At 37.0% G+C, this 20477-nt stretch overlaps 1 protein-coding gene across 6 annotated transcripts in view; it reads right to left on the bottom strand.

Annotated features, from left to right (window-relative positions):
* The window catches only part of NUP98 (nucleoporin 98 and 96 precursor), a 105176-nt gene that overhangs the window by 40481 nt on the left and 44218 nt on the right, over positions 1–20477 (bottom strand). For all 6 annotated transcript variants that reach the window (XM_046637868.1, XM_046637869.1, XM_046637870.1 and 3 more), the window contains 4 exons: positions 19475–19608; positions 16632–16819; positions 2779–2895; positions 1505–1803 (listed from right to left, as the gene is read on the bottom strand). In XM_046637868.1, coding sequence (XP_046493824.1) covers positions 1505–1803; positions 2779–2895; positions 16632–16819; positions 19475–19608 — 738 coding nt within the window. The remainder of the gene's footprint in view (positions 1–1504; positions 1804–2778; positions 2896–16631; positions 16820–19474; positions 19609–20477) is intronic.

Below are 20477 nucleotides of genomic sequence, written 5' to 3'. Positions count from 1 at the left end.
AGGTAGATTTTTGAAAAACTCAAAGAAAATAGAACACTGGTGTGCTTGTTCTAATCACTCCTTGTCCCATTTATAGGTAGAGATCACGCTAACTTGCTCTCTGAGAGACAAGAATTTAAGGCCAATATCAGATCAAACTCTAACCTCCAGAAATGCCCACTTGTATACTCAACTTGCTTCTCTACTGGCAAAGTTTAGAGGGTTGTTAGAATGTCCTTGGAAATGGAATTTTAACTGGGAGATGGCAAAGAAGGTTTGTGAGAAAACTACAATCAATAAAAAATCTAGACAGGGTATTTGGGGAAAAAAAGGAGTATGATAACAAATTCATGCAGATATACACACACAAACAATAGATATTTGGGATTCTTAATATGAAAGTATAAAGCTGTTTTCTTAGGGCACCAAGTGGTCAGAAGATATATAGGAAGGAAATAAGAAAATTAGATATAGAAAAATTTTACAGACGCTTCAAGAGTTAACAGTAAAACAACTCATATCTTCACTAGCAAGAATGGATAAACCAAATGTGGCATATTTATATAATGGAATATTACTCAGCAATAAAAAAGAATGTACTATTGAGATATACATCATGAATGAAATCTCATAAAAATTATAGTCAAGAAGAATATGTATAGTATGATTCCATTTATATGAAGTTCAAGAATAGGAAGAATTAATCTCTGTGACAGAAACCACACTGGTTGACTTCTCCCTGGGGATGGGGACACAAAGGAACTTTCCAGGATGAAAGAAATGTTCTATCCCTTGATTGAGCTGTTAGGTAACTGAGTATATATGCCAAAATTCACTGAAATGAACACTTAAGGTCTGTGCATTTCACTGTATGTACACTGTAAAAGAAAAAAAAAGGGAATGTAATGACATTCATTAAAACCCAAATGAGATGTTACGTCAACACAGAAAAATGGCAAGCTTTAAGTATCCAATCAAGACACTCTAATCTTGTAGTTTATATTACTGGTTTCATGGATTAGTTCGGAAAAAACTAATCAGCTCACTGTTGGGGGGAAAAGAAAAGCACAGAACTGGGGTGATAAAAAACCATAGCAACAGCTACCATTGGAATGCCTACATATGTCAGGTATCATGGTCTATATACTTAATCTAAATCAAATCTCAAAAACCTTATAAGAAATAATTACCAATATCATTTTAATTAAAAAGTAATAAGCAATCTATCTGAGTTTATAAAAAAGTATGAGGATAGTCTCTCTGGTTATAAAATTTGGGATCTTTAAACTAAAACAGGATAATTTTAGTGACATGAATTTTAACTACTCCAAAGGTACAAAAAGCATGTCAATTACAAATCAACCAAAGCATTAAGTGAAAAGTGTTTAAATGTTAACATATAAAATGCAATTAAAAAACATCTAAAGGTTCAGGTAGCTGACTTTTACTATGTCAAAAATCTGTGACAAACAAGAGGTCTCAAATGACTATAAGAGATTATCCATGTACCAATCTGAAATCTGACCTGCCGGGTGCATATGGTAAGTATTATTTTCTATTTCTTCTCGATCATCCTGCAGAGACTCCTCATGAAAAGAGGTCTCTTCACTGCTTCCTTCCAGTCCATTTCGTAAGGCAGCACGCATGTTTAATGCAACGATGGTATCATCCACACTGCTGCTGCTGTTGTGTTTATTTCCAGCACTCTCTGGGGTTTGAGGAATGGGTTTGGCAATAGGGTTAGTATAAAAACGTGACACAAGAGAATCATCATCTCCATCCTGCTGATGGTTCTCATCAACAGGTTTGCTCAGGAAACTGAATCTGAAAAGATAGAATAGAAACAATATCTTAGCCCCTTGTAGCAGTAGTAACAATGACAACAGCAACACTTACTGAGCTTTTACTAAGTGTCTGGCACCATTCTAAGTAATTCCACATAAAAAAAAGGTCTGCTACTATGTGGGGTCATATAACTAGTGATGAATTTCAAAATAAAAAACTGAAAAAATTTTAGATTTTTAACATTATAATCAGCAAGGTATTAGTAAATGCTTCATTAATAATAAATCAAACTAGAATTTTATCCAAAGAGAAAAAAGAACAGGAGTGCGAAGATGTATATGCAGGGATTTTTCACTGAGGCATTATTTTGCATATAGGAATATTGTATAATCTAAAGGTCCTCTAATAGAGAAGTGATTGAATTATCTTACATTCACAATAATGGCTATAGTCATTAAAAAAGGAGAAGGCAGATATAGTCATATTGATAGGAAAAGGCATTTAAAATAAAGGGAAATAAGGTTATAAAATATATCATTCATGCCTAATCTCTACAATATATATCTATAAGAATATAATTATAGAATGAACTATTAAGGATTAGTGTATATACACTTCCACTTCCTCTTTTATTATACTTCTTTACTGATTGTTTTTTGTTGTTTGGTTACAATGACTATGTATCATTTTAATAACTATCACAAACAAAATAACCTTTATCTAAAGAGGGATAAGGGGTGTCAAATGCATACTAACCCTATCCAAAATGAGACATGTGGATACTAAAACAGTTCTGCAGAACTGAATCAGAAGAACTCCAATAATTTTAAGGTCTAAAGTACTCAAGAAACAAAACGACTTAATTTCTAGGTGCTCACATGCTGTAATACTTCTATGCAACCTTCATCAAACTTTATAAGTTTTCATAGAATGAATAAATCCTAATCTCAGAATCTCTTCAAAATGAGAATAAGGCTCTCTACAAGAAACAACTCAAAACAGAATTCAGTTTACCTCTCTCCATTTTCTGGATAATCAGATGGTGAAGCTAGATCTTCTGAATCACGATTAACAGGAGAGAAGAGATTGCTATTGTTAAGGTTTTTCAAAACCAACTTCTTAATGCTCTTCCTATAAACAGAAACCAAAACGAAAAAAAAGGCACACAGTTACTACGTCACATTTCCTTAAAACCTGGAGTTGAAAAACGCACTCTTGTTCAACTCATATTTACATGTCTAAAAAAGACCTAACAAATTCAATTCATAAACTTCCTATAAATATGCCACCATACTGCACTCTGTCATGTTCAAAACAAAGTGGGAAATCCCTTTGAAAATATTCCTGCTTCTCTGAACCCCCCCCCCCCCAGTACTTTATGCACTTAGTTCACTCATCAAACTATGTATTATATTTAAATATTTCTCTACGTTTTCTTTCTCTTTAAACATTTTCTTTCTTTTTTTGTTTTTTTTAGCAGTCAGAATTTGGCCTGCTGCCGTGAAGGAAATAGGTGAATAGATATTTGTTGACTAAATGAGAAAGATGTCTTTAAATAAGATGACAAGAAAGAAACAGGAGTAAAAAAAACTTATATCCAATGATGCAAATCATCACGAGTACCTAAAAAGTTCAGGTTTCTGCATAGTGGGTTCACTTAAGGCAAGAACCTCAACAGTATACAAGCTTCAAGTAGAAGAACCAAATACAAAAGATCTTAATCAACCTTCACTTAAAAACTCACTGGATTAACTAACACGCTCCATTCCCTCCTTAAAGAAAAAAAAACTGTAAGCAACATACCACTCTCATATATTTATTTCTATTTCAACAACTGAGTATGTGGTAACAAATATCAGTTGTATTTGTTCCAAACCTGTGTATGCTAGTTATACTCCTTATTGTAATGACATTATTCAATAAGTATTAAATAAGCCAATGAAACAGGCACTCGACAATGAAGAATTGTTATTTCCACAAAAACTAAACTGAGACCTGGCCTCCTATTAATGGTAGACTAGTCCTCCTAGGGAGGATAACTAGAAAAGTTGGAGCTCTTTGTAAGCATCGAGAAACTGGATCAGCAACCTGGGGGGACAGTGGCACAGGCAGGTGTCTGGTATTTAGGGTTGCTTTTCTCCTGTGGACCTTTCCTGATTCCAACAGGAAGGCTAAGAGGCTGATGGCACACTTGACAGTGTTATGAGACTAAGGAGACAGAGACGAGACCAGAGCCAGCAACGGGGTGGGGGCACTATAGAATGCCACTCGTTTTGTGTTGGGACCTGGGAAGTCTCTACCCCTGGATTTACGAGAGAACTGAAGTAAAAAGCACACAGTTGTAAGTTCAGCTTTGAGTTATTTCAATAAGCACTTGTAATTAAAAACACAATTCTTCTCTGAACGTCAATATCATCATCCTTGAACTCTAATTACTGCCACAAGCTTTTGAAAATATAGTAACTGACATAAATTTAAAAAAACAAACACAAAAGGAGATAGGATATTGCTTCAAAAAAGACAAATGGCCAATGAACACATGGTATTATGCTCAACATCATTAGTCATAAAGGAAACACAAATGAAAAGCACAAGATACCACTTCACACCCACTAGGATGGCTATCATAAACAAGCATACAAGACAGAAAATAAGTGCTGACAAGGATATGGAGAAAATGGAAATGTTATACATTGCTGATATGGTGCAGCTGCTGTAGAAAACAGTTTGGCAGTTCCTACAAATTAAGGTTAAATATAGAAGTAACATATGACCAAACAATTTCAGTCCTAGGTATATACCCAAAATAATTTAAAAGAGGGACTCAACCAGATACTTGTAAACCAATATTCCTAGCAGCACTATTCACATAGCTAAAAGGTGAAAACAAACCAAATGTCCATCAACAGATGAATGGGTAAACAAAACGATCTATCCATACAAAGGATTATTATTTAGTCTTAAAAAGGAATGGTTCTGATACATGCTACAACACAATGAACCTTAAAAACATTATGCCAAGTAAAATAATCCAGACATAAAAGTATAAAAGTTCTGGAAATACTGGTGATGAAGGTTATACAATATTATAAATGCACTTGCTACTAAAATTGTACACGACATAAAATTTATCATTCTAATCAGTTTAATGTATATTTTGGCAGTTCCCCAAAAAGGTTAAATATAGAATTAATGTATGACCAAACAATTCCAGTTTATTTACCAGTTTAACCATTTTTATGTATATTTTACCACAATAATAATTAATAAGTAAAAGAAAGAAAACTTAGGTAAAATACAAGTGATTCGTGCACACATTAGTAAAGGCTGTTAAATAGTAAAATGGATAAATTCAGGAAAACTAGATATGTTCATATTTTTTGTGATATATTGGAAGTTAAAGAAAGCAGCTGAAATACCCAAATCAAAAAAAGAACCCAAACATTAAAACAAACATCGAATTTCAAAGAATCAAAATCACCTGGAGTTACCTTTTTGCACATAAGCTAGAAATCAATAACAGAAAGATAACTTAAAAATCTCCATGTTAAGAATTTATACTCTTAACCCAAGGCTCAAAAAACCCCCATGAAAATCAGAAAGCATTTGATTATCATACATAATTATTATCTGAATGATAAGAATAACATATGAAAACACATAGAATACAAATAGAGCTGAATTTTAAAAGGAAATTTACATCTTTAAATAAATACATTTAGAAAGAAGGAAAGCTGAAAATGAAAGAGCTAATTAAGCATCCATTTTAAATTCCAAAAAAAAGGGGGAGGGTGAAAGGAACTGAAGATAAAAATAAGTATTAGTGCAAATATGATAAATAAAATTAAAAATCAATGAAACAGGAAACAGTCAAGAATAGAGAGCAGCAGTAATGCTAGAAAGTTAGTTCTTTGAAATGACCAATAAAACTGGTAGATCCCTGACCAGACCGATTAAGAAAAAGAGAAGGCACAAAAAACCCCATGTCAGGGATGAAAATGGGAGATCCCTACAGATTCTATCAAAATGAAAAAGACAGTAAGGATATTTTTTAACAACTTTATGCCAATAAATGTGGAATTTTAATTAACTGAATAATATAAAAAAATTACTTCGGGGGGATGGTGTCAAGATGGCAGCATAGGCAGAATCTGAACTCACCTTCTCCCATGGACACAACAAATTTACAACTACTCTTGGAACAATTACCCCTGAGAGAGAACTGAAAACTGGATAAAAAGAACCCCTGCAACAAGGGACAATGCTGACTGAGGTGAAGGAGGCAGAAATTCCTTTCTGCAGAGAAAAAAGCCACCTTTGAGCTGCGGCACCTCACTGCTGGGTGGGAGCAATCCTAAGGTACACAGCCTTCCACAGAGGATTGGGGGATCTGAGTGGGGGAGCATTACCACAATAAGCAGCTTTTGGACTCAGCAAAACCAAGACAAATGTCATAATATCTGGCTTTGCTGGCTATTAACTACAGCAGGGAATACTCCCAGAAAAGCCACTGGACATAAGGGGGGAGAAAAGGCTGCTCTTAAAGGGCCCACACACAAATTAACCTGTTTCAGAAAGCAACCTGAAATCACCAGAAAGATAGATGCACAGTCCTATGGTGAAAAAAAGACTCACTTGATAGGCACTGGGTGCATCTGAGTGAAAGGCGAGACCTCCCCAGGGACTGAGACATTGGCAGCAGCCATTACTGTGACCTAGTAAAGGTGTGCTGACACAGACGCTAGCAGATGTCATTGGAGTTCTTCCCCAGGCCTGTTAGCCCAGGGTCTGCCCCATCCACTAGAGCACCAATTTAATCCAGCTCAGTCAGGGCAGGCAGCCTGCCCTAGGGACTGGCCCCAGCCAACACTAAGCTCTTGGACAACTTGTGGGCTTGCACAGGCTGGGAGAGTGGGTCTGCCTCTACAGGGCAGGGCATGCGCAAGCGGTGGGCCTGCATTGGTGGAGTATGTGAGGTCTGCTTCAGTGGGTCAGGGTGTGCGCACAGGGCGGGATTGTGTTGACAGGGCGTGTGACGCTGTGGGCACTGGGGCTTGTCTGCTGCAGCAGACTTGTGCTTCTCAAACAGCAACAGAGGGGATTGGCCCCACTTTCCAAAGCCTGAAATAATTGGCTTTGTGCTCCCATGCCTGGGGCCTACCTGGCTGAGCTACAATCCCAAGAGAGCTGACAAAAACCTTGCAAGCCAGAGGCCTACAGCAATTGCAAGCCCCTCAGCCTAACAACCAGCCATGCTGTGGGACTACCCACTTAACAGAAAAATTGCAATAGGAATGTGCTATTAGACCTTGCAGCGAACTGTGCTGGGGCTCCCCATACCCAATAAAGTGACTGAAGGGTCCACAGCAACCACATGCAGCTGACATAACCAGACGGCCAGGGGGACAGCCTAGCCTCCCTGGGTACCTACAGCAAGAGCAACCCTGCCAGACATAAAGACACACAGAGCCCACACAGGAGACACTCTGGAACATTTGGAACTGGTGATGAGAGGGAAGCACATTGCTGGGCCTCATAAGGCATGTCTTATATAGGCCACCTCTCCAAGATCAGGAGATGTAGATGATCTAATACAAAGATATAAGCAAAGAGAAAGAGGCAAAATGAGGAGACAAAGGAATACGTTTCAACAGGACAAAACACCAGGAAAAGAACTAAATGTAACAGAGATAAACAATATACTTGACAAAGAGTACAAACTATGAGTTGTAAGGATGTTCACTGATCCTGGGAGAAGAATGGATGAACTCAGTGAGAACTTCAACAAAGAAATGGAAAACATAAAAAAGAACCAATCAGAAATGGAGACAATACTGGAAATGAAAAATTCACTAGAGGGACTCAACAGCAGAGTAGATGATACAGAAGAATGGAGGGGCGAGCTGGATGAAAGACCAGAAGAAATCATCTGAGCTGAACAGATAAAAGAAAAAAGAATTAAAAAGAATGAGGACAATCTGAGGGAACTTTGGACAACATCAAGCACACTAATATCCATATCCATATTAAGGTGTCCCAGAAGAAGAAGAGAGAGATAAAGGGGCAGAGAATCTATTTGAAGAAATAATAGCTGAAAATTTCCCTAACCTAAGGAAAGAAACAGGTATCCAGGTACAGGAAGCACAGAGAGCACCCAACAAGATAAAGACAAAGAGGCTCACACCAAGACACATTATAATTTAAATGTCAGGAATTAAAGATAAAGAGAGAATCCTAAAAGCCACAGAGAAAGGCAACAAGTTACATACAATGGAAACCCCATAAGGCTATCAGCAGTCTTCTCAGCAGAAACCTTACAAGCTAGAAGGGAGTGACACGATGTATTTAAAACTCTAAAGGAAAAAACCTACAGCCAAGAGTACTCTATCCAACATGGTTATCATTCAGAATGGAAGGAGAGAGAAAGAGTTTCCCAGACAAGCAAAAACTAAAGGAGTTTATCACCAAGAAAGCAGCCTTACAAGAAATGCTAAAGGGACTTATTTAAGTGGGAAAGAGAAGAATACAAACAGGAATAAGAAAATTATATATATAAAAAAGAGGCAATAAAATCAATGGTAAAGGCAAAAATATAGTAAAGGCAGATCAACGACTTATGAAGAGAATATGAAGGTCAAAAGACGAAAGTACTAAAATTACCTATTTCAACAATAAGAGGGTAATGGATACAGACATACACAAAAGAGGTTAGATATGATATCACAAACAAAATGTGGGAAGAAGGGAGTAAAAGAGTAGAGTTTTTAGAAAGACGTCAAACTACAGAAACTATCAGCACAATATAGATTGTTATATACATAGGTTATTATACACAAACCTCATGGTAATTATAAACCAGAAACGGATAATAAATACACAAATAATTAAGAGAGAGGAACCCAAACATAATACTAAACAAAGTCATCAAACCACAAGGGAAGAGAGCAAAAGAAGAGAGGAACAGAGAACTACTAAAACATCCTGAAGTACCAAAACGGTAATAAGTACATACTTAGCTACTTTAAATGTCAATGGACTAAATGCTCCACTCAAAAGGCAAAGAGTGGCCAACTAGATAAAAAAACAAGACCTACATATCTGCTGCATTACAAAACACACATTTCAGACCTAAAGAGACTCACAAACTGAAAGTGAAGGGATAAAAAAGATACTCCATGCAAACGGCAATGAAAAGAAAGATGGGGTAGCAATACTTCCATCAGACAAAACAGACTTTAAAACAAAAATTGTTACAAGAGACAGAGAAGAGCACTACATGACGATAAAGGGAACGATCCAACAAGAGAATATGACACTTGTAAATATCTATGCACCCAACATAGAGCACCTAAATATATAAAGCACCTATTAACAGACATAACAGGAGACACAGACACTAACACAATAATAGTAGAGGACTTTAAGACTCCACTTACACCAGTGGATAGATCATCCAAACAGGAGATCAATAAAGAAACACCGGTCTTAAATGACACATTAGACAGGTGGGCTTAGTAGATATATACAGAACATTCCATCCAAAAATGGCAGAATATACATTCTTTTCAAATGCACATGGAACATTCTCCAGGACAGATCACGTATTAGGCTACAAAACAAGTCTCAATAAATTTAAGAAGACTGAAATAATATCAAGCATCTTTTCTGACCACAATGGTATGAAACTAGAAATCAACTACAGAAAGAGAATCAGTAAAGCCAAAAGTATGTGGAGATTAAACAAAATGCTGCTGAACAATGATTGGGTAAATGAAGAAATTAAAAGAGAATCAAAAAATACCTGGAGACAAATGAAAATGAAAATATGACATGCTAAAATTTATGGGATACAGCAAAAGCAGTCCTAAGAGGAAAGTTTACAGCAATGCAGGCCTACCTCAACCAACAAGAAAAACCTCCAATAAACAATCTAACAGTGCACCTAAAGGAACTGGAAAATGAAGAACAAACAAAGCCCAAAATCAGTAGAAGGAAGGAAATAATAAAAATCAGAGCAGAAATAAATGAAACAGAGACTAAAAAAAATCAATAGAAAAAAAAGTCAATGAAATTAAGAGCTGGTCCTTTGAAAAGATAAACAAAACTGACAAACCTTTAGCTAGAGTCAACCAAGAAAAAAAGAGAGAAGGCTGGAAAATAAAATGAGAAATGAAAGATGAGAAATTACAACGGACACATCAGAAATACAAAAGATTATAAGAGAATACTACGAAAAGCTATATACCAACAAATTGGATAATCTAGAAGAAATGTATTAATTCTTTTAGAATTACACAACCTTTCAAAACTGAATCAATAAGAAACAGAGAATTTGAATAGACCAGTCACCAGTACAGAGACCGAAACAGTAATGAAAAACTTCTCCAAAAATAAAAGTCCAGGACCAGACTGCTTCCCAGGGGAATTCTACCAAACATGCAAAGAAGACTTGATACCTATCCTTCTCAAACTCCTCCAAAAAACTGAAGAGGGTAAGCTCCCTAACTCATTCTATGAAGTCAACATCACCCTGATACCAAAATCAGACAAGGACAACACAAAACAAGAAAATTATAGGCCAATGTCACTGATGAACATCCATGCAAAAATCCTCAACAAAATACTAGCAAATGGAATACAACAATACATTAAAAAGATCATACATCATGATCAAGTGGGATTTATCCCAGGGATGCAGGGATCATTCAACATTCGTAAATCAAGCCATATGATACACATTAACAAAATGAAGAATAAAACTCACCCGATCATCTCAACAGAGGCAAAGAAAGCATTTGACAAGATGTGGCATCCATTTACAATAAAAACTCTGAATAAAATGAGTATAGAAGGATAGTACCTCAACATAATAAGGGCCATATATGACAAATCCACAGGTAATATCATTCTCAATGGAGAAAAACTGAAACTATCCCTCTAAGAACAGGAACCAGACAAGGATGCCCACTTTCACCACTCTTATTTAACACAGTATTGGAAGTCCTAGCCAGAGCAATAAGGCAAGAAAAAGAAATAAAAGGGTTCCAAAATGGAAAGGAAGAAGTGAAATTGTCACTATTTGCAGATGACATGATTTTATATACAGAAAACCCTAAAGAATCTACCAAAAAACTTTTAGAATAAATACAGTAAAGTTGCAGGATACAAAATAAACATACAAAAATTAAAAAATGGGCAAAAGATCTGAACAGACATTTCTCCAAAGAAAATATACAGATGGCTAACAAGCAGATGAAAAGATGTTCAACATGATTATTGCAGAAATGCAAATCAAAACTACAATGAGATATCACCTCACGCCAGTCAGAATGGCTATAATGAACAAGACAGGAAATAACAAGTGTTGGAATTGTGGTGGAGAAAAGGAACTCTAATATACTGCTGGTTGGGAGTGCAAAATGGTGCAGCCACTATGGAAAACAGTATGGAGATTCCTCAAAAAATTAAGAATAGAACTACCATACGATCCAGCTATCCCACTGCTGGGTATTATCTAAAGAACATGAAAACACAAATGCGTAAAGATATATGAACCCCTATGTTCACTGCAGCATTATTCAAAATAGCCAAGACTCAGAAGCAACCTAGGTGCCCATCAAGGGACAAATGGATGAAGAACATGTGCTAGACATACACAATGGAATACTACTCAGCCATAAGAAGTGATGAAATTTGGCCATTTGTGACAACACAGATTGACCCTGAGGGTATTAGGCTAAGTGAAATAAGTCAGAGAGAGAAAGTCAAATACCGTGTGATCCCACTCATACACAGCAGATGATAACAAGAACAAACAAACACACAGAGATTGGATTAGCGGTTACTAGAGGGGAAGGGGGGAGGGAAAACGGGGAAAGGGTTGGGTGATTAGGCACATGTTTATGGTGATGGATTGTAATTAGTCTTTGGGTGGTGAACAAGATGTAATCTACACAGAAACTGAGATACAACGAAGCACACCCAAAATTTATATAATGTTACAAACCAATGTTGGTGCAATAAAAACATTACTTGCCAAAAGTTACTTTAAAAAAAGGTGAATAGTACTGTAACTTTTTTCTTCTTCTTTTTTTTTGCTGAGGAGGATTAGCTCTGAGCTAACATCTGTGCCAATCTTCTTCTATTTCATATGCAGGTCACCAGCTCAGCACCCAGGATCCAAACCCACGAACCCAGGTTGCCAAACCAGAGCACACTAAACTTAACCACTATGCCGTGGAGCCGACACCAGTCCTATAACATTAAATCAATAATTAAAAGCAAAGCAAAACAAAACAAAAACAAAACTTTGCTACAAATACTACTTCAGGCCTGTATATCTTCACCAGTACCCAACATTTAACGATAAAGAGGGGGGAAAAAAGCCTCTCCTACAAACTCTTCCAGAAAATACTCCCCAATTTGTTTATTACATCAGTATAACCTCTATCCCCAAACTGAATAAGGAAACTGTAAGAAAGGAATACTCAGGCCAAGCTAAGTCATGAAAACAGAAGGCAAAAATCTGGGACAAAATTTTACAGTGTATTCTACAAGCAATGAAGTTACCAAATACTATCAGGGCCTGTGAAAAGGACTTAGGAACAAATTGAAAGGGCTCCTGCTGGCCAAACATGGGACAATTTGATCGCCACACAAAATAATAACTGTAATGGACTGAAACACTGGGATTGGGGGAGGCTAATTAAATGTCTCAGATGAAGAGCATACATGTAACTTGAAGACAAGCAACTAAACATGAAACATAAAAACACTTAGGTAAAAGTGAAAAGGATTAGGATCAGAAATATCAAGTGAGACAAGTAAAATGAACAGAAAAGTGCAGCAAAACCAAATTTGGTAAATACATTCATTTATTGCTTAACCACAGGGACATGTTCTGTAAAATGCATTATGCAATTTCGTTGTTGTGCAAACATCATAGAGAGTACTTACACAAACCTAGATGGTATAGCCTACTATATATCTAGACCACATAGTACTACTTTTATGGGACCACGGTCCGTTGTTGATCAAAACATCATTATGTGGTGCATGACTGTATATGATAGAATAACCAGTCAGTTGTCATGTTTGAAATAAACATTGAAAAGAACACTGGAAAATAAAATTATATCCATTTGAAAAAAATGCGTATTTAAAAATCAGAAACATATCAAAATATTCCTTCTGGCAGTTCTCCCCATCCCTCTTTAGTTTAAACGACATATCCTCAGAGAAGCTTTCACTCATCATCCTCCTGATAATCTCTCCTAGAGTAGCAATCTTTACTTCTCTTTTCTGTCTCCTGTCTCACTTATGATTACGCTGTCAACATCTCTCTTCCCCCACAGATTGTGAATTCAATGACACAGCAATGTGTCTTGTTCACAGTAGCATTCTCAGTGCCCACCACACTTGGCACTTAGTAGCTGATAAATGTTTGCTGAATGAAGGGATAAACAGAAGTATTAAAGAATATTTCCAAATTTTCTGATTCAGAATAAAGAAAATTATTGGCTTGCTCTATAGTAAATTTCCTCTGACTACTAAGAAAAGCAAATGGAAAAAGACATGGCACTAGTAAGGTTCTCACACTTGCCAATCTACCAAATTTGTCTTTGGGAGCAAATCGAGTACTATTCTAGTGCTGGCCATAGTTAAAAAGTCCCTCACGAATCCTTTACCATCTTTGGTATTATATGGCAGCTATTTACAGAGCCATAAAGTGATGGCCCAAAGCTTAGCTCAGGAAGTGAATAGTGGCATATGCCATTTCCTTTAGATAGTTAAGTACGGTTAATCCTAAATTCTGGATACTAACAACTCAGTGGAAAGTTGATAGCAGAAACTGGAAAGACCCATCCTCTCTGTACCTTGGCTTAGATGATATCCATCTCTAAGCCCCTCACTCTCATGACTGGCTCTAGGGGTCAAGTTGTGGGATTCACTATTGTTATTTAGCTCCTTTTATGCTTTCTAAGATCCACTCATATGCTCAGCATTTACTGATCACTTACTATGTCACAGGAACTGTTCTAGGCACTTTCAATGACAGAAAAAGACCAAGGTACCTACCCATATAGAACTTACGCTGTAGGAGAGAAACAGACAAAAACCAAACATGAAGAAATAAACAAATGATATATTAGAAGGAATGGAAAATAAAAATGAAGGAGGAGGATGATAAGAATGCAGGGGCTGCTGACAAGAGAAAAGATGGGTGCAATTTTAAATAGGATGGTCAGAGTTGTCTTCATTGAAGCGACATGTAAGTAAAGAGTGAGAGGGTTAGCTATATAGATTTAGGGGGAGAAGTATTTCAGGTAAAGAGAACTGGGGCAAAGATCCAAAGGTAACAGCATGCCTTTCCTGTCCTAACAGCAGCAGGGAGGCAGTAAGACTAGAGTGGAGGAAACAACTGAGAGAGCAGATGTGTTCACAGACATAAGGGAAGGTCAGATCTTACAGGGCCTTATATGTCATTGTAGGGAATTTAGCTTTTACTCTGAGTAACACAGGGTTTTGGACAAAAGAGTGACATGATCTGATATGCTTCAAAAGGATCACTGTGGTAGCTACCTTCAGAATTGAATGCAAAGGGGTAAGGGTGAAAGCTGAAAGATCAGTCAGTAGTAATTCAGTCAAGGGATGATGGTGGCTTGGATCAGTAGAGCAGCAGTGAAAGTGGTGAGAATTGGTCAGACTCTGAGCCAGCCCTGATGGCCTAGTGGTTAAAGTTCGGTGTGCTCTGCTTCAGCAGCCTGGGTTTGGTTCTGGGCACAGAACCACACTACTTGTCTGTCAGTAGCCATGATGTGGCAGCACTCACACAGAAGAACTAGAAGGACACACAACTAGAATATACAACTATGTACTGGGGCTTTGTGGTGGGGATGAGGTCGGGGGAGAATTGATTAGATTCTGTGTAATTTTTGAAGGTAGAACAAAAAAGACAGAAGGAGTGACCAGTAAGGCAGGAAGAAAACTAAAAAAGTGTGGGGTCCCTGGAAGCCAATTAAAGTGAGCCAAAGAACAGGAAGAGATGAATTGTATAGAATACTTCTGATACAGTAAGACTGTTGAGAGCAAAACCACAGAAGTGGAAGCCAAGACGGGGATACAGTATTAATAGTAAAATGTCTATCTTCCCACCCTAATCCTTTCTATTTGTATATCATACTCGCAAATTTTAAGCAGACCGGGTGAAATTGCCCTGAAAGTTGTTGATCTGACGGCTGGACTGGTGAATCTAAGCCCATTTTATCTCTTCTATGCCAAATAATTTGCTAAATGCAGGGGACACAAACATGAATAACACAGTGGGCCCAACATATCTGCGGTTCCACATCTGCGGATTCAACCAACTGCAGAGACGGAGGGCTGACTAAGGAACTTGAGCATCCGCAGATTTTGGGGTCCTCGAACCAATCCCTCGAGAATACTAGGGGATGCCTATACATAGTCCCTGCCTTCAAAATAATCCAATGATGCTCTAAGAAATGTATAAACTTGGACTGCCCACCTTTTCTGAAGCAGCAGCCCACAATATTTTTAAGGAAAAAAAGGAGTGGTAATTTTTTAACATAATATTCACAAAGAACTGCAAGTCATAAATTCTTACGTTTCCTTTAAAGCTTAAAAAAAAAAAAAGACTTTCTTTCTGATTCGAAAAGTACTTGCTGTTGAAAAAGCCTGTGTATGTGTGTCTGTGTCTACCTATGTATCTAAGAAAAATAAACCCATAAATGAAATGCCCTGAAATTATATTTCCAGATGTTAACTACTCCTAACAGTTTGATATGTATTTTTCTTGGTTTTTTTTTCTATGCATTTATCAACACTTGAAGGCATATTTGCTCTAACGCATAATTTAAGTGTAATTTTCAATGTTTACCGACAACTCTTCCATACACTTTCCTGCACTTTTTCCCTGTGTAATTATTTTATTATTGGTTCAATATCTGTATGCATTGGAACTGAAAAAAAATAGATTCATCTTGAATGGTCCCATGGCCGAATGGTTAAGTTTGCACGCTCCTCTTCGGCGACCCAGGGTTTCACTGGTTCAGATCCTAGGTGCAGACATGGCAGTGCTTATCAGGCCATGCTGAGGCAGTGTCCCACATGCCACAGCTAGAAGGACCCACAACTAAAATATACAACTATGCACTGGGGGGATTTGGGGGAGAAAAAGCAGGGGAAAAAAAAAAGAAAAAGGAGATTGGCAACAGTTGTTACCTCAGGTGCCAATCTTTAAAAAAAAAAAGATTCATCTTAATCAGTTTGGCCAATTTGAGTTGTAAGAAAAAAGTATCTTCTGCTTAAAATAAAATTATATAAGCACTAACTTCTCAAATGCAAAATAAAAAAACATGCATATGTAAAACCAGAACACAATAATCAAAATATTTTTATGTTAACTGTGGTTATCTCCAGGAGTGATCAGATCTATTTTTATTCTTCTCTGCGATGTTCTATATTTTTCAAATTAAAAAAAAAAAGAAACTGTATAACATTTGCAGTACACTTAAGTAAATAACTATATATCTCTTTTTCTTTTTTTGAGGAAGATTAGCCCTAGCTAACTGCCACCAATCCTCCTCTTTTTTGCTGAGGAAGACTGTCCCTGAGCTAACATCCGTGCCCATCTTCCTCTGCTTTATATGTGGGATGCCTACTACAGCATGGCTTGCCAAGTGGTGCCATGTCTGCACGTGGGATCCGAACTGGCGAACCCAAGGCCACCGAAGCAGAATGTGCGCACTTAACCACTGCGCCACCGTGCCAGTCCTAACTGTATATCATTTTATACTTAGTTTTTATTAATTTTTACATTTAATTTATGTTAACAAAAATAAACTCACTTGGGCATGAACGCTCCATTCGCTAAGGATGGTTCATCGTCATCCAGCCCATCAAAGAGATGTGACTTGGCTGTACCTGTTGTTTGTAAAGCCTTTGGTCGGACTCTGGTGGCAGGGCGAGGTGTCAGTTTATAATGAGTGGGTGTAGTGAGAGCTTTCTGGGCTGCTGGATTTGTCGGTTTCAATCTCTGAAAAACAAAAGGATAAGGAAAATTCTAGTTTAACTCAATTGTATGGTTTTCACCTTAAAAATCAGAAGACCAGAGTTCAAACCTTATCTCTGCCATTCACCTGCTAGATACCTCTTAAAGTCTCAGCTCCCAGAAAACAAGGATGTCAACATCCAAGTTTGCATGTATGTGTGAATGCTAATAGAACTATTTCTCTATAATTGAGTTTTAATCATCTTGCCAGCCTCCATTTCAACTGGTTCATCTGATTTGTTTTAAAATATAATTGGCGTACTGCATTTGAAGTGCTTTGTGAATCAAAATGTTACTAACAGAACATATTATTAATATAATATAGTCTACAGTAGTTTTGCTTTCTAAAACAAGGACGATGTAAACATTTAAAAAGACCCTATAGTATCAAAAAGTTCTAAAACAAATTATTTTTTAATTAAACCCCAAATATTATGCTTCAAGAAATACCTAGCAAAGCCATAAATTAATATTCAACTTCTATGCAATTCAAACCACTCTGAAAAAACGAATACATATTAGCTTGTATTTATCCGTCATTTAGTAAACAGTAAGAATTACCATGAGTCAAATACTAAGTACTGCGAATAAAATAAATTACTTGCCCTGATTTTTGAGGAAATCACAAGTTAGTGGAGGAGACACACAACTAAATTAATTAAGACTTCAGGTTGATTTGATGGCACCTTTTCACTGTTTCCAAAGCACCTTCAGGATGTTACATTTGTTTTCCTAAATAGTATACATTGGATTATATACTTATTTGGAACAATATCTAATGTATAAAACCTGTCATAATTTATTCTTCTCTTCACAATGCAGACTGTATACTTCAGTAACAATCAACCTTCCCAGATCTTTTTTGTGATCTTCCACAACTCTGTGCCTTTGCTTGGAATCTCTTGACCCAGATCCACCAACTCCTACATACATACTCAAAAAGAGTTAAATGTTACCTCTTCTGAAAAGCCTTATAAAACTCACCCAAGAATCTATGCTCTCCCCTGTATTATATATTTTTTATTAAGATAAAATTCACATAACATAAAATAAATCCAGTTTTTTGTTCCCCCTGAGGAAGATTTGCCCTGAGCTAACATCCATGCCAATCTTCCTCTATGTTTTAGTATGTGGGCCGCCAGCACAGCATGGCCACTAACACAGCAGTGTAGGTCTATGGCTGGGAAGTGAACCTGGCCCACTGAAGCAGAGCGTGCTGGACTTAACCACCAGGCTACCAGGGCTGTCCTTAAAATTCACCATTTTAATGCATACAATTCCATGGGTGTTAGTATATTTACAAGGTTGTGCAACAATCACCACTATCTAATTCCAGAACATTTCCCTCACTCCAAAAAGAAAGTCTGTGCCTCCCAATTCCTCCCCTTATCCCTTGGCAAGCATGAATCTATTTTGTCTCTATGGATCGGCCTATTTCAGACATTTTATATAAAGAGAATCACATGTTTAGTGTCTGGTTTCCTTTACTTGATCTTCCTCACTAGATAGGAGGCTCTTAGAGAATAAGTTCTTACTTATTTTCATTTTGTATCCTCAGTGCTGAACACAGTGACTAGTAGGCACATATTTGGGCACCTAAAATTATGGTGCAAGAATAACACACAATTTTCACCAAATACATCTTACATTTACACAGCACTTTAAAAAGAACCTTAAATTCATACTTTGCTTCTCATTATATCTAGTTACAGGGTTAATAGAAGAAATCAGCTGAAGGATAAATGAGATGACATAAATGAGTGAATAATAATTTCTGTATACTGAGCAACTTACTGTAAGATAGGTAGGCATTCTCTCATTTAATTCTCAACACTGAACAGTATTACTATTCCCATTTTAAGATGAGGAAACACTTTCAGAGAGGCAAAAAGACATGCTCAACGTCCCACAGACTGTAAGTGGCAAAAGGAGTGTTAAACAGACCAAACGCTACTTTTAATACCACACCACAGTGAATAAAAGATTATTTCTTAACTACTAGAGCATAAAAGATTAAGACAAAACTACACAGAAATCAGGAGAAAACATTCTGATTTGTTACTTAAGAGCATTATGACTTTAGGAAAATCAGTTTCTCTGAGCCTTAGTTTGGTCAAGTAGAAAATGAGAATAATATCTGCCTTATGTCTGGGCTGCTGAAAAGCTCAGCCTTCAGTTCCAGTCCAGTGCTCATTTTACTGTTTGTCATGCTGCCTTCCAGACACAGTAAAAATAATTTATCCCTGGTCTATTGAAAAGCATGAATAATGTGTCTTAAAAATCTATTGCAAAGAGAAAAAAAAAAAAAAAAAAAAAAGGGGCCGGCCCCGTGGCCAAGTGGTTAAGTTCGCGTACTCCACTGCAGGCGGCCCAGTGTTTCGTTGGTTTGAGTCCTGGGCGCGGACATGGCACTGCTCATCAAACCACACTGAGGCAGCGTCCCACATGCCACAACTAGAAGGACCCACAACTAAAATATACAACTATGTACCCAGGGGCTTTGGGGAGAAAAAGGAAAAAGAAAACCCAAAACCTATTGTACCTAACTTTGCTTAGGCTATATACATAAGAAATTACATTCTGCACATTTAGTTTCTCCTGTTCCGAGAACAAATTTTACAGAAGCATCCTTAAACTTACTTCTTCTTTCTTCTTAGGGTCTGACATGGGATTCCGGAAGAGAGGAGAGTCTCCAAAAGGTGAGTACGTTAGACTATTGATGTGCTGTTGGAGAACAGCCTGCTGGGCAGCAGAAGCATTTGGATCTGTCAAAGCTTTTTTAAAAAAAAGAAAAGAAAAAGCAAGATGTCAGTCCAAGGATCCAGGGCATTTATAGCAAAAGATTGCAAGACTCTTTTTGAACATGTGGTCTTCAAAATGTTCAGATTCACTCAAAGGCATTACTGGTGGGGAGCAGGGGAGCAAACTGAAGAAAATCAACAATCAAATAAACAGGTCAAAGATAGGAAAAAGCATTACAAAAGAGACAACATATATAAAATTTTACTTAAGTGCTCACTGACACTAATAACCAAAAAATTTGAATTAAAATAACCTTGAAGAAATATTTGATAGCTACCTCATTATCAATGGTACAGTTGTATAAAAAGAGTTACAGTGTTTGACTTCTAGAAATATTACAATTGTATTTATTTTTTTTTGCTGAGGAAGATTAGCCCTGAACTAACATCTGTGCCTATCTTCCTCTATTTTATATGTGGGTCACTGCCACAGCATGGCTGATGAGTGCTGTATGTCTATGCCTGGGATCTGAACCCATGAACTTGAGCGGCTGAAGCAGAGTGTGCCAAACTCAACCACTAGGCCACAGGCTGGCCCCACAAATTGGTTTAATCTGTCTAAAAGAAACAATATGACAGTACATAGAGCAAGTACTGTTTTTCTATTTTTTAACCTAATAATTTCAATCATGGAAATCTAACCCAAAGACTTAATTAAACTAGAAACACAATAAAGAAATCTTTCTAAGTGTTCACTGACCATTATCTGTAATAGTCAAGATCTGGAAACAACCTATGTCCAACATTAAGTTAACAGTTGTAAAAATCATTATACATAAACATGGTGGGTTAAGTAGTTATTAAAAACAGTGACAATGTGTTTCATTGTAGAAATAAGAAAA

This window comes from Equus quagga, chromosome 14, assembly GCF_021613505.1.
Source record: "Equus quagga isolate Etosha38 chromosome 14, UCLA_HA_Equagga_1.0, whole genome shotgun sequence".
In the NCBI taxonomy this organism is placed as follows: domain Eukaryota; kingdom Metazoa; phylum Chordata; class Mammalia; order Perissodactyla; family Equidae; genus Equus; species Equus quagga.
The sequence above is the reverse complement of the archived record's forward strand: the minus strand, read 5'-3'. Positions and strand labels throughout refer to the sequence as shown.